Here is a 14,492-nt window from a genome sequence, read left to right as displayed (position 1 = left end):
TATTCAAAATGAAATTATTTGTTTAACATTGTCTTTGTAGGGTAGTGTATTAAATATAACACATTCAAGGTTCACACAGAAATTGTATAGTAGGTAGCAGGGGAAAGCCTAGAGACGAGATATTTTGAAAGGCTGCTATGATGGCCTTCTCAAAAGATCACAAGAACTTATTTTAGGGAACTAAATTTACTAATGGGAATGGTGATTAATTTGGAGACATTTCAGGAGCCAAATTGGCAGAATTCAGTGAAAAACAGAATATGGAGCTTGAAGAAATAATAAAAGATTAAGGTTTCTTTCTTGGTAACAGAGTATCCCAGTACTTAAGCTAGGAAACAGAAGCAGATTCAGAGAAAATTCAGTTTTAGACAAGGCATGGAATTTCGGGACTTGAAGGAAACCTAAAGATTACTTAGTGCAGCTATCTCACTTTACAGAAGTGAGTCATTAAGTGATACCTTTGATATCACAATTTAACTCAGAAGTAGGACTTAACTACAGATTTCTAGAGTCAAAGTCCATCTTTCTCAGTACGCCAGAGCATCTGCTGTGTGACACATGGTTCATTCAGTTCAGAGATGAACTTGTGATGGTGTAGTAATCCTCAGGCTACTACCATATGTTAGTTAAGAAGACCTGCAGATTTCTTCAAGACGCTGATACCAGAACCTTTTCCTTCCCCTCTAAACTACGTATGTGCCTCTTCTATGTGTAGCCTTTTCTTTAGCTCAAGCTGCTTGTAGGACTTGTAAATGGAAATGGTTTATAGGCATTTGTAATTTCATGCCTGGGGTTCAAAGGAAAGGTTGAAGATTTGAGAGTCTAGGGCCATTTCTTGATACATGCTAAGGAATTTGAACTTTATCCTATTAGAAGTTCTCAATCTCAGCTGTACATAAGAATTAGTAGGTCTGGGGAAGGACTGAAGATCTTTATTTTTTAAAAGGCCTAGAGGTTTCAGATGCACAGCTAGGAATGCTATAAGCAATGAGAAACTATTGAAGGATTTGACACGATCAAATATGCATTTTAAAAGGTAATTACAGCATCAGTGGGTAGGGAGACTTAACAGTAGTCTAGGCAAGAGATATTTTTTAATGACTATATAATATTTTGAGTTACTTGTCCATAATTCTCCTATCTGGTAATGCTTATGTTTCGGGAGGAGGGTGTGTATTTGGTTTTGTGTGTGTGTAAAAATTTGCTGTTATCCCCTCAGTGCATCTTTCTGTTTCTTTTTGTTGTTGTTGTTATTCTTTTGAATTATTTCACTAGGACAGATTCCCAAGAATAATTCTATTGAGTCTAAGGAAATGAGTAGTTTGGGCTCCTGATTATGTATTACCATAATCATTATAATCAGTTTACAGTGTTACTCTCCATATGGTGTGCCAAATATGACCTTTAGAATCAATTTTTAAGGGTCAAGAAAGGAAAACTATTGAGATTTTTATTAGAGTAATTTTATTTTGAAGTTGGCAATAAATTATCAGAATAATGTCTATATCATGTTTATGCTGTTTTCCATGATTTTATCTTTAATAGATTGATGAACTCCCAGAGGGAGCTGTGAAGCCTCCAGCAAATAAGTATCCTATCTTCTTTTTTGGCACCCATGAAACGTAAGTCAACAAAACAGCTTAAAAGTTTCAACAGTTCTAATTTGATTCTGCTAGACTACATTATTTATAAATGATCTACAACATTTTATATGTTGTTAAAATCATTATAATCAATTATATAAAATTAACAAGATAATAATGTATGTTTCTGACTGTAAACACTTTTCCTTTATTTTGCTTTTGAGTATCATTTCTGTTTCTACTTAAATATTGGGATATCACCCAGAAGTTTCTTTTAGGACACTTTTAAGTCCTAGGGTAGTCTCCATACCATTTCCAGTAATTTCTTTTATAGCTCTTGTATATTTCCCTTCTAGAGAAATTTCATCCATGCATATTTCACAGAATAAAGTTATGTTCTCTCAGGCTCTTTGAATTTGTTGGACTCTGAAGCAAACATAACACCTTTTTAAGGTTTTGTAATTGAATTGGTCAGAGTACAGGTAAAACTGTTGAATAAAAAAACCTGAAAATAGAATGTCTCAAATAATATAGGAATTTACTTCTTTTTGAAAAACAATCCAGAAATAGGCAGCTAGATCAAGGTGGGTAGTCTGCTCTGCTCTAAGGACCCAGGATCCTTCCATTATGTTGTCCCTGGGGGATTGCCCTTGTCTGCTTATTTGAAAAAACAAAAAAGCAGAAACTAGCTCAGTAGCACCTGTGCATCTTCCAGGTAGAGGGGAGGGAAAAAGAGAAGAGGTAAGAAAATGACATAGAAGTTGAATGTGTCACTTACATTTATTCCAGTAGCAACAACTTGGTCATATGGCAACATCTAGCTGTAGGGGAAGCTGGGAAATAGTCTCTAGGTAGGCAGCTCTTTTGAGGGGGGAAAATGGGAGGAGTAATCCATTAAAAGAAAGAAGAAGCTAATGGATACTAGGGAACAGTAGGCAGTTTGACCTGCTAAGAACGTATATGGTTATTTACAATAAAGACACAAATGGAATAGGAATTGCAAATGGCGGGGGGAAGCTGAAAACTGTGATGAAATCTTCTAAGTCTTCAAACTCAGAGTCATCCCTGTTCATTTGAATATTAGCAGAGTCAAGCATGAACTTTTTCTTAGCTTTCTGTCTCTACCACTCTGATATCTTCCTCATTCTGGTCTTGAAAGGGAGCTAGCCAGGAGAGGGTCCTTAAGACGTATTTCTTTCTTGTCTTCATGTGAGAAATAGCTGTTTCTTTTAAGAAGTTAGTTTTGTTTTCTTGTTTTGTTTTTATTTAATAGACATTTGTGGACTATGCAACTTAACATGTTTTTCTCCTTTAAGAAGTTGCTAGAAGTTTAGAAATATTTTACCTAGAGTAATAAGTACATAGGGCTCTGTGATACATATTTTTGCATTTGCCTCATTGCCACCTCCATTTTTTGTATATACCATTATTTTACTTTTTCTTTAGGACCTAATTCTAATATCTGATTGTATATCTGGAACAAGGCAGGATTTAATAAACAAGATTATCACATTTCCACTATGTACACCAAAATCAACCATTTACTTATATTATGTAGTAACTTTCATTCACTTAGTAAACATTTTCTAGGTATTCATTAAGGCACTGAAAATAAAAAGGTACCTTAAAGAGCTCGCCACCTGGTATATTGCTAGTAAATGTAACAGAATCATTCCAGTGAATAGTATGAAGGATTTTATAGAGCTGTTTCTTATAACATCCTTAATAGAAGTCAATGGCATCATTCCAGGGCTCAATTCAGTAAAAGTAATTCTGCCAAGGAGCAGTGGGATACAGTCCGTGTGTGAGGTTTTTGCTGGTTTCATCATCCATAGGTAGATTTTAAAACATCTAGAAGAGAATGAACTTCAGAAAACCTGTCATAACATTGTTTCAGCCGATCGTTTACTAGATATTGGGTGTCCCTGAACATGAGGTTATGCCCTGCCAGGTACCTTATATTCAACCTCTCTGTGAAGGCAGAGACCGTGTGGATGTTGCTAAGCCCTGTATACACAGTGCCTGGCCCATGGTAGGTGTTTTAAAAAAATAGCTGTTGAATGAATTAAAATTAATTCAATGAAATAAATGAAAGAGGGGAAGGTATGTGAAAGGTGAGGCACTTAACAATAAAGCTGTGTCGGCCAAAGGAGCACCCCTAGGCAGGACCAGAATTTTCCTCAGAACATGTCTTTCAGTCAGTTCTAATGCTCAGACAGATAGGTTATTGGAGCCCCAAGTTCTTTTGCTCCATATAACTTAACCCCAGTAGTTTCTGCCCTTTAAAATTGTTTAAAACGTGCAGCAAAATTAGCCAATTGAGAGGGAATTTGATTTGTGGAATTAATGTATAATGCAAGAAAAACCAAGATTGTCTATCAAAAGAAGGAACTTGTTTTAGAATAGTTCATTCAGTGTCCCTCTTTCTGGCAACAGCTAACATGGCCAGTTTAATCACTAACCTTATTAATGCTTAAGTATCCTTATAGACAAGCTCTGGTTAGCATCAGTAGCTGATGTGAACCTCAGACAGCTTAGCCCGCAATTAATTCCTATACAGAATCAAGGGCTAGAGAAGGGTCAAAAGCCACAGTCTAATTACTCATCTCAAATTTCTCTAAAAGTGAAATTACCATACTCGAGTCACATTTCCTTCTCATGCTCAGTTTGTCAGGCATTTGATTAAAATGTCCAGTAACCTAGTAAACTATTTCTGGATTCAATGAAATGCAATCATGCTGAACAGTTAAAGGTGAACAATCAAGGACGGTTTGGTGATTGGAGTCAGAAAGCTTCCTCAGGTGATTTTATCAACTTGAGTTTTTGATCAGCTGGGCAATGTAAGGGATCAATACTAAGATCCGTCAGAAAATGGAATTTACAGAAATCAACAGTAAATTGTTAACCTGTCATCTCAACGCTTTAAGTGATAATCTCTGCTGATAATTTCCAGATACATATTTCCAGCTCAGATCTTTCCCCTGAATTCCAGAATCACCTCCCCAGTTGCCTACTTGACATCTTCACTTGGATGTCTAACCAAGTTTTCAAATTTAACATCCAAAATTGAGCTTTCCACCTTCAAATTTTGTTCTCTCAAAAATTTTTCCATTTCAGTAAATATCAACTCCCTTCTAAGTCTTCAGTCTAAAACTTTGGAGATAACCTCAACTCTACCCTCTCTGTCACAAGCCATATCCAGCCCATCAACAAATCACCTCATCTCTTTACTGAGAGTGAATTCAGAATCCAGGCACCTCTCACCAACTGCACTGCTTACACCCTGTCCAAGTCACCATCCCTACTTCTACCCTAGTATCCAATGCCTCAGCACAGCGCCAAAGTGATCCTGATAAAACAGAAATTGTCACTTTTCTTCTCAGACCATTTAATGGCTTCCCATCTGACTCAAAGCCTTTATAGTGGCCTCCAAGGCCCAGCATAACCTGTGCTCCCAATCGTTACCTCTCTGACCTCACCTCACACAGCTCTTTCTTCACTCATCTCACTCTAGCCGCACTGGCCCCTTAGTCTCAGACACACGAGGCATTCTCACACCTCGGTCTTCTGTACGTGCTCTCCCTTCAGTCTGCCCTGCTCTCCCCCAGATAACTGCATGGGTTCTTTCTTTCACCACCTTTCAAGTCTTCCTTCTTGATCTGTATATCTAAAACTGTAAAATCTACCCCGAGTCCTTACTCTCCCCTTTCTCTGCTTTATTTATATATTTATTTTCAGTACACAGTACTGTGTATTTTATTTATTTATTTATTTATCTTTTCAATTGTCTAAACCCCTACCCCTGCTACTAGAATGCATGCTCCATGAGGGCAGAGATGTTATCTCTTTGTTCCCTGGGGAATCCCCAGCACCTCTGAAATAATGCCTGACACATTAGAGATGTTCAATAAAAATTGTGTAAATGATTAAATGAATCTCTGTTTGAAATGGGTCTCAGCCAGAATGTGGGCCTCCACCATCTCATTCACCAGGTTAATATCATAGATAATAATGCTGAGATCCTGTTCTGAATTCTTGGATCTATTAGCCAGCAACAGGATATATTCTAACTCATTTTCTTTTGCAATTATGATTAATTTAGAACACGGTTTAAATTGTATAAGATTCTATCTACTTTGCCATTTCTAATTTTTTGTGTGTAGTGCCTCATTAAACATTAATATAATTTCTTAATTTATAAAAATAGTGAATAAATATACTAATATGGCATATAGAGTTACAGCAATTTTTTAATACAGTGTTTATGTTTTTACTATAAGTCTCACAAAACCCTTACCTGTGCAAGATTAGCATAGGTTAAGTCTTATATTAAGGTGATGATTTAAGTGGTCAGGGTAGATATCTTTAAAACTACTTATGTAACTAAAAATAAATTTCAAAACAAAAAAGTAATTAGTAATTTAAAGGTAAAGTCAAAGTAACACAATTCAGGGTTGCTGGCTTGGGTAACCAACTATCCGTTTTTTTATGCCTTGAAGTATATGTGTAAAACATCTTGTGATATGTGCCTAATTCGGAGAGTTTATATATACTTTTAATTGATTTACTAAAATATTCTCTGACACCTGAGTTGATATTGATACTAAATATATCTTACATCTGAAGGTCAAAGTGTCAATTCTCTTTCTAATGTATCTCTGCAGTGCATTTCTAGGTCCCAAAGACCTTTTCCCTTATAAGGAATACAAAGACAAGTTTGGAAAGTCAAACAAACGGAAAGGATTTAATGAAGGATTATGGGAAATAGAAAATAACCCAGGAGTAAAGTTTACTGGATACCAGGTAGTGTTTTACTTCATTGTCACTTGCTGTATCTCATTTTTTTGGTTTTAACTCCTTTTTGAATCTTTCTTATACATACTTTGTACTAATAATTACCCACCATCCATTTGAAGTCAGAATTCTTTCTGGTTCCAGTAGCATTTTGGATTAAATGTACAGGCATACCTTGCTTTATTGCACTTCACAGATACTGCATTTTTTACAAATTAAAGGTTTGTGACAATGCTACATTGAACAAGTATGTCAGCCCCCCACCCTTTTTTAGCAGCATTTACTCACCTCATGTCTTAGTGTCACATTTTAGTAATTCTCACAATATTTCAAACTTTTTCATTATTCTTGTATTTGTTATAGTGACCTGTGATCAGTGATCTTTGATGTTACTACTGTAATTGTTCTGTGGCACCACAAACCAGACCCACACAAGACAGTGAACTTAATTGATAAATGTGTGTGTTCTAACTGCTCCACTGATCAGCCACTTTCCTATCTTCCTCTCCTTGGGCCTCCCTTTTCCCTGAGACACAACAATATTGAAGTCAGGCCAGTTAATAACCCTACAGTGGCATCCAAGTGTTAAAGTAAAAAGAAGAATCTCACATCTCTCACTTCAAATCAAAAGCTAGAAATGACTAACCTTAGTAAGGAAGGCATGTCAAAAACTGGGATAGGCCAAAAGCTATAGGCCTCTTGGTGCCAAACAGTTATGCAAGTTGTGAATGCAAAGGAAAAATTCCTAAAGGAAATTAAAAGTGCTACTTTGGTGAACACATGTGAATACTAAGAAAGCGAAACAGGCTTATCACTGATACAGAGAAAATTTGAGTGGTCTAAATAGAAGGTCAGATACATTACGGTTTGTACGTTGCTGGTTTTTTTCTGACATCATGCTGTTGCACACTTAATAGACTACGGTAGAGTATAAATGTAACTTTTATATGCATTGGAAAGCCAAAAAAATTCTGTGACTTGCTTTATTGCAAAATTCTCTTCATTGTGGTGATCTAGAACCGAACTCGCACCGAGGTATGCCTGTAATTCTTTACCCAAGAGGGTTCAAGTCACGTGATCACTGGAAAATTGAGGTTGACAGCCCTTTATTTTGAAAATCTTGAGTAAGCTGAACTTTTTTAAAATTAAAATAGAATGGTTATTTTCACAGTCTGTGTTCTTTGCTGTTTTTCAAAAATGTAATTAGCTAATATTTTATTATTTCTTAGGCAATTCAGCAACAGAGCTCTTCAGAAACTGAGGGAGAAGGCGGGAATACTGCAGATGCAAGCAGTGAGGAAGAAGGTGATAGAGTAGAAGAAGATGGAAAAGGCAAAAGAAAGAATGAAAAAGCAGGCTCAAAACGGAAAAAGTCATATACTTCAAAGGTTACTGAGAAACTTTTCCCATTGTATTAAATGTTATATGCATAGTCGTTAAAAAGTTTTTAGATTATTTTTAATTCATTCATTGGGCATGTAGAAATATATTAGCTCTGTGGAGCCTCTGCCTTTAGAGACAGTCATAAATCTGAGGGGAATTAGACAGGTAATCTTAGATGTGATGGTAATTGCTAGTGACTCATCAGGGCTATTTGGCCCTGAAAATACCACCTTCTCAGTTTAGGGGAGAATTATTCTTTAATCAAGTACGTAAGAGTAGGTATTCCTCCTATAATAACTCCCAGATGAGCTCTGAAGAGTTTAGGAATATAGGAGACTCAGTACAGTTTCAGGCTATGTCTAATACTATAGATATAAATATAAAGATATACTTTTTCTTGCCTTTTCTGCTTAAAAGAATGTGCTTTGGCTCTTTATTTGTTCAGTTCTCATATTTCCTGGTCACCTATTCTATGTCAGACACTTGTACTAGGTATACAGTGATGAGCAAATCCAGTTCCATCCCTACCCTCATGTAACTTACAGTACAGTGGGTTGGGGATGGGGGTGGAAACAGAGTAAACAAACAGTAAATAAATATAAACTCTGAAATGTCCATGAAGGAAACGAATGGGACAGAGAATGACAGGGTAGGTGTACCTGTTAAGGTAGAGTGGCCAGGCCTTCCTGAAAAGATAAAGCTTATGCTGACACCTAAAAGAAGAGTATGGGAGGAGGAGCCATGAATGGCCGAGCAGCAAAGCTCCAAGGCAGGGAAGAGTCAGACACGTCCTGAGCTGGAAGGAGGCTGGCGTGACTGGAGAATCATGATCAGGAGGGCGAGGCAGGCAGAGGCTAAATAACAGAGCCTGGTGTGCCATGTTTAGGGCTTTGGATTTGACCCCAAATGTATCAGTAACTTATTGGAGGTTTTAAACGGAGGCATGACATGATCCTCGATTTACAAATTGAAAATTTAAGTTTTTCATATGGTAATTCAGAAATAACAGTTGAAAAACTATGAGGTTGTGGAAGTTGTTAACTTTTTAGAAACCAAAAATGAGATAAATGGATCTTTAAAGATCAAAGATTGGTAGAAGTTTTACTATAATTGGTCTGTCACACAGTTATGAATACATGGACAAATTACTTGCATTTAGATTCTGGTATTTAGTGGCTGGATATACTCAAGAAACTCCTTAAAAATAAGAACCAAGAGTTTATTAGACTAGCAACACTTTATTTTACAGTCTATACAATCTACCCAGCTGGCATACAGGTAAAATTGTAGGAATGCATATTACTTCCTGTACACCTAACCAAAAACATGTCATTTGCCTTAAATGGTAATAAAGCTGAGCTTCTATGTAATGTGTTGTAGCACCCTAAATTATTTAAGCTATCTAAGTAGCCAAGATATTTAATAGTATGGATATGTGGCTCTTAAATGTCATCATTTCATTACTTGTTGTGAAAACCAGAAGTAATGGGGCTCATACCTGGGGTAGATTTATAATTTAAAGCAGTGAAGACAGGGGGAAGTATAGCTCAAGTGGAAAAGCACATGCTTAGCATGCACGAGGTCCCAGGTTCAATCCCCAGTACTTCTTCTAAAAATAATAAGTAGGTAAACCTAATTACCTCCCCCACCAAAAAGAAAAAAAAAAACCCAAAAACTAAAAAATACAACAAAATAAAATAAAAAAAGAAACAAATGCTAAAAATAAATAAAGCAGTGAAGAGGTAAAGACATACTTTACTTACTTACTGAGGCTTACCTATTTTAAATTAAAGAATCATTTCCTTTGCTTTCGTTCAAGATCACAACTTTCATGATCACTTGAGAACCATAATATATTTTTCATATCAACTGAGTAACCTAGCACAACAGTTCTCAAACTTTCACATGCATCAGAATGACCCGGAGGGCTTGTTAAAACACAAATTGCTGAGCGTCACCTCCCCCAACTCAAAATTCTATTCAGTAGATCTAGGGTAGAGTCCGAGAATTAAATATCCAGGCGAGGCTGATGTCCCCAATCTGGGAATGACATTTAAAGAACCACTTACCTGGTATAATCTCACTGCTCTCCTTGGCTTCCCAAATGTTGCCTTTTGTTGACTATGGTGTTCTTTTTCACATTTGTTTCTTAAAGTTGAATAATCTTCCTTTGCCACTGAAGACCAATGGTTCACAAACTTTTGACTGCATCTCAGAAAGGTCCCACATCCCCTCTACCTCAGCTAATTCTCTTTTTCTGTGAAAAAAAATTCAGTAATCATAATGAAAACCATAGTACAAACACATTTGAGGTAGGTGATGCTATCACTTTAGCAGTAAGTGTATGTATGACACATATTTGAACCATAACAGATACTAGAAAATTATAAGCAAAAAAATACTTTGCATGCAGGTTATTTACTGTATAAAGTAGGGCTAATCACAGAGCTTCACAACAAACTAAACTGATGATAGTAGTCATTCTTTTTTGGGGGAGGAAAGGTAATTGGGTTTGTTCATTTATTTAATGAAGGTACTGGGCATTGAACCCAGGACCTCGTGCATGGTAGGTACACACTCTACCACTGAGCTATACCCTCACCCAGATGATGATAGTAAGCCACTAGTAATCTTAGTTAAAAAACAGAGATGGCAACAGTTGGGCACACAACCAATTCAAGACCGCACAGATGAAGCCAATGAAGGGTCCTTCCCCCAAGTTACAGGAATTGCGATGACCTGAATATGCACAGTAAGAGCTTTGCAAGTTTACCAAATACAGCTTGGCAGCCAGATTTCTTAATAGAATTCTGAATGTGACTCATTAGCAAAACTATAGTAATGCCTAATTCAAGTTCATGTATACCAAATTATAATACTTATAACAAACTCATTTGTAGGGCTACTCATAAGTATCCTTTGTAAGCACTGTAAATTTTAGGGAGTTGTGTATTAGTATCTGTAGGAACTACAAATCAAAGACTATTATTATTTGAGAGTTACTGTATAAAGCAGTTACTACATTTCAGTAATTATACTGTATTTACTAGGAGAGGAGAACAGAAGTATTTCACTTTTTTAATTTTATTTCATTTTATTTCTTAATGGAGGTACTGGCGGTTTGAACCCAGGACCTCATGCATGCTAAGCATGCACTCTACCACTGAGCTATACCCTTCCCCCCATATTTCACTTTTTATATTGGCATACTTGATCTTAACTTTAACTTTAAGCACTCCACATTTGGACTATTAATATTAAATTCCTGCTTTCCCTCCATGTAAAAAATAAAGATGACCTCATTTTAAACTGACATTTTGGGCTTGGTTGGTAGTTTCAGTTAAGTAAAAAAGAAGCAATGTAATTATATATTGTATCACATAGCTAGAAGATATTTTCTCTTTGGAAGTTGCATTTTAAAGTATTGTCTGAGGGAGCTCTGATTTGCTAGTTCATTTCTGTAAGACCAAAAGTGACTTGGCTTAATCAGTTTTGCCTTAGCTGTTATTTGCGATATGCTTAAAGACTCTTGAAATTTCTCAAAGAGGAAATATTAGTGAAATGCTACATTTTACTTTCTTATAGGTGCACAGTGGGGCCAGCTTTTGATCATTTTAATGCTGTTCTGCAAAGCATCTCTGGCTGTGAACTATAATTGTATTTTCATCTTCTGGAGTTCGTCTTGATTTCAAATGCAAGATGATAAGAAAAAGGGGGCTAGTTCACCAGTATGGCCTGGAGTTCTTAAATAACTCTCCATAATTTAAAACATTAAAGTTAATTTATATTACATGGTGTTACAAAAGTTTTGTTAAGATCATTCCATGTATACCATTAACCAAACAGCTTTGACAAGTATAGGCAAAATGAATCTCCATGTAGTATCTTGGATAGTTTACCTTGTTTCTTTAGAAGGACCTCGCTTCTGCTATGAAATGATGGGGAATGACAAGGTGACCTTCAGAGTGCCTTCTAGCTCTGTAGCCTTCCCAGAGTGTTGTCCATCCAGCTATATTTATTCATTGACAGTGTTCTAGGGTTGTGAATCTTTATTTTCTACTTATAATGTCATACGGCTAGAAAGAGCTAAATGGTCATCTAGTCCACCTCTACTTCCTGTCTAGCTGGTTAAAATGAGGCCTAGGGAGGTGAAATGACTTGTCCGAGGTCACCTACCACGGTCTTCGCACACTGCATGTTGTATTGGTATATCCTGTATCAAGCCACAAAGACGGGGTGTAGGTCAGCTACTTCTGCATTTCTTACTTACACTTGTCCATTTGGATTTCTGCTTTTGACTGTAATTTTTAACTTGTCTAAACATTTAGAAATCCTCTAAACAGTCCCGGAAATCTCCAGGAGATGAAGATGACAAGGACTGCAAAGAAGAAGAAAATAAAAGCAGTTCTGAGGGTGGAGATGCCGGCAATGACACAAGAAACACAACTTCAGACTTGCAAAAAACCAGTGAAGGGGTAAGTATATACCTGTAATTTCTCTAATCTATTAACCTAGAAGACATTTTGCCTTAGAACAGGATTCATATCTCAGCATTAGTGAACGTTGCCTTAGTAAATGAATAAACATTCTCAGCTTGACATGTACATTCATTCACAGCTCCTGAATAAGTGATTAGATGCTTAGAGTCTGAGGACAAAAGAGAGCCAGGTGGGAATTACACCTGCCTATCAGTTTGGAAATCTATGAACAGGTTTATTCCTTTTTTAAACCAACTTCAACAACTTGAGAGTTTTTTAAAGTAAGGTGTGAAGCATTAAAATTATGAAATGCCACCTCAAGATTTGACAGTTGCATTTATTTTATTATAAAATGAATAGCATGTTCAAAATAGGGTATTTTATACTGTCCTTCTTCCCTAGAGGCAGTGATTCGTTTAATATACCCATGGAGATTTTAAATATTTAAATATTCAAACTATATGTGAATATTCATATTTAAAGTATCCAAAGGGAAAACTTGCTCACTTTGAATCTTGTTAACTTTTGTTAATTAACCTCTGTTAACTTCACAGTCACAGGCAAGTCCGTCTTTGTAAAAGTTTTAGTAAAGGCAAATTTTGCCCCTGGTCATTTTCCATGAGTCTCCATAGAGACTCATATGAAGACTAATTGGACAGTGGCAAGTCATTTTAAAACAATGCCCATAAAATATACTGTTATTACTCTTTAAATTCTGGTTTCAGTTGAGTTCTTGCCCACCCTTGTCAGTACTGTTTACCTCTCAACTGTCTCCTCCTGCATCCAGTACCAATAATTATTCTCAAGTTAATTTTGCTTCTGACTGTTCCCTTACTCCTCTCACCCAGCTCAGCTTTGCTTTGTCCTCTGCCTATCTTCCTTCTCTTGACCTCACTTCAGTAACTAGTCCTCTGTCACTACCTTTGCCTGCAGCTCTCCCAGAGACAAAAGCCTGCTAACAGTCACTGAAGGTTTGAGTACCTGACTTGGATTTGATTTTCTTTTTATCTTACCTGTACCTTCATCCTAGGTAGCTTCCATATGCACACAGCAATCCACAACTTGTCTCCCCTTTAGTACCAATCTTATTTCTAGCTGCTTTTTCTGTGACAGAGGAAGAGGCAGTCTACACTCTTACTACTCAGAGTGTGGTCTGCAGACAGGTAGCATCAGCACCCCCTGGGGGCTTCTTAGAAATGCATAATCTCAGGCCCAACCCTACACCTGCCAAATGAGAATCTGTATTTTAACTAAACCCCCAAGCCATTCATATGCACATTAAAGTTTGAGAAGCACTGATCTGCACCTTTCTTTTACCAGAGTCCAGAATATCATCCCCTCCTCCTTTCTCCAAGGCCACACAGTCAGTTGTCCCCTTTCTCTCCTAGACCTTTGTTTGCTTTTCTCCTGGCTTCTTGCTCTCTGCCTGTAAACGGTATCAGATGTCCCTTAACCTTAAAGATACCTCCCTTCCACCATATAGCCTACTCTTTTCACCTTTCTCTTCATCTCTGACTTCTTAAAACAGTTTTCTTTTCTCCCAGTGTCCATTTTCTCACCTCCTACTCATGCTTTAACCCATGGCACTCTTGTTTCTTCTTTGACCATTTCATTGAAACTGCTCTTATAAAGGTCCCTAGTGATCCTCTTGCCAAATCCAGTGTCTCCTCTAGTCTTTATTTCACTCTGCAACATTTAATACCATTAGCCACTTTCTCCTGACATTGCCTCCAGATCACCAGTCTCTTCTTCTCCCAGCTCCTTCTCAGTCTCTTTCTAGAGCACTTTTGTCTGTCTGTCGTGGCACACTTCTACTCTGAAACCTCCCTCTGTGTCCATCTTATGCACTCACAGTTTCAACTGTTACATATTACTGATGGCTTCCCACTCTGTGTCTCTTTCATTGTAGATTCATTTTTCTGTTAGTGAAACAATTTCTACTTTAATATCTTGAAGCACCTCGAGAATAGTTGCTACTAAGTGAGAAACAGCAAGAGAGGCAGAGTAGCAGTGGCTCACATTTTTACCGTGTGCCACACACCCTGTGCTAAATATTGTGCATGCATTTAATCCTCACATGAGTCCCAGGAGGTAGCTGGGAAACTGAGGCTGAAAGGATTGGCCCAGGGTCACACAGCTCGTAGGAGCTGTAATTTGAAGCAAGAGCCTGACCTTTTTTTATTTTTAGCCTGTTTTTAATATATTTTTATACACAAAAGAAGTATAAAGTAATAAGCATAGTATTCTAATGAAT

The 14,492-nt window shown here is 37.0% G+C and overlaps 1 protein-coding gene and 1 non-coding gene across 2 annotated transcripts in view; one reads left to right on the top strand and one right to left on the bottom strand.

Annotated features, from left to right (window-relative positions):
* HDGFL3 (HDGF like 3) overlaps window positions 1-14,492 on the top strand; it is a 59,660-nt gene that overhangs the window by 33,801 nt on the left and 11,367 nt on the right. The window contains exons 2-5 of the mRNA XM_074354103.1: window positions 1,546-1,622; window positions 6,248-6,386; window positions 7,607-7,765; window positions 12,089-12,235. Coding sequence (XP_074210204.1) covers window positions 1,546-1,622; window positions 6,248-6,386; window positions 7,607-7,765; window positions 12,089-12,235 — 522 coding nt within the window. The remainder of the gene's footprint in view (window positions 1-1,545; window positions 1,623-6,247; window positions 6,387-7,606; window positions 7,766-12,088; window positions 12,236-14,492) is intronic.
* On the bottom strand, window positions 10,289-10,360 carry TRNAG-ACC (transfer RNA glycine (anticodon ACC)). Its single transcript has one exon. It is a non-coding gene; the product is annotated as a tRNA-Gly (tRNA).

Source organism: Camelus bactrianus, chromosome 27 (assembly GCF_048773025.1).
Source record: "Camelus bactrianus isolate YW-2024 breed Bactrian camel chromosome 27, ASM4877302v1, whole genome shotgun sequence".
Taxonomy (NCBI): domain Eukaryota; kingdom Metazoa; phylum Chordata; class Mammalia; order Artiodactyla; family Camelidae; genus Camelus; species Camelus bactrianus.
The sequence above is the reverse complement of the archived record's forward strand: the minus strand, read 5'-3'. Positions and strand labels throughout refer to the sequence as shown.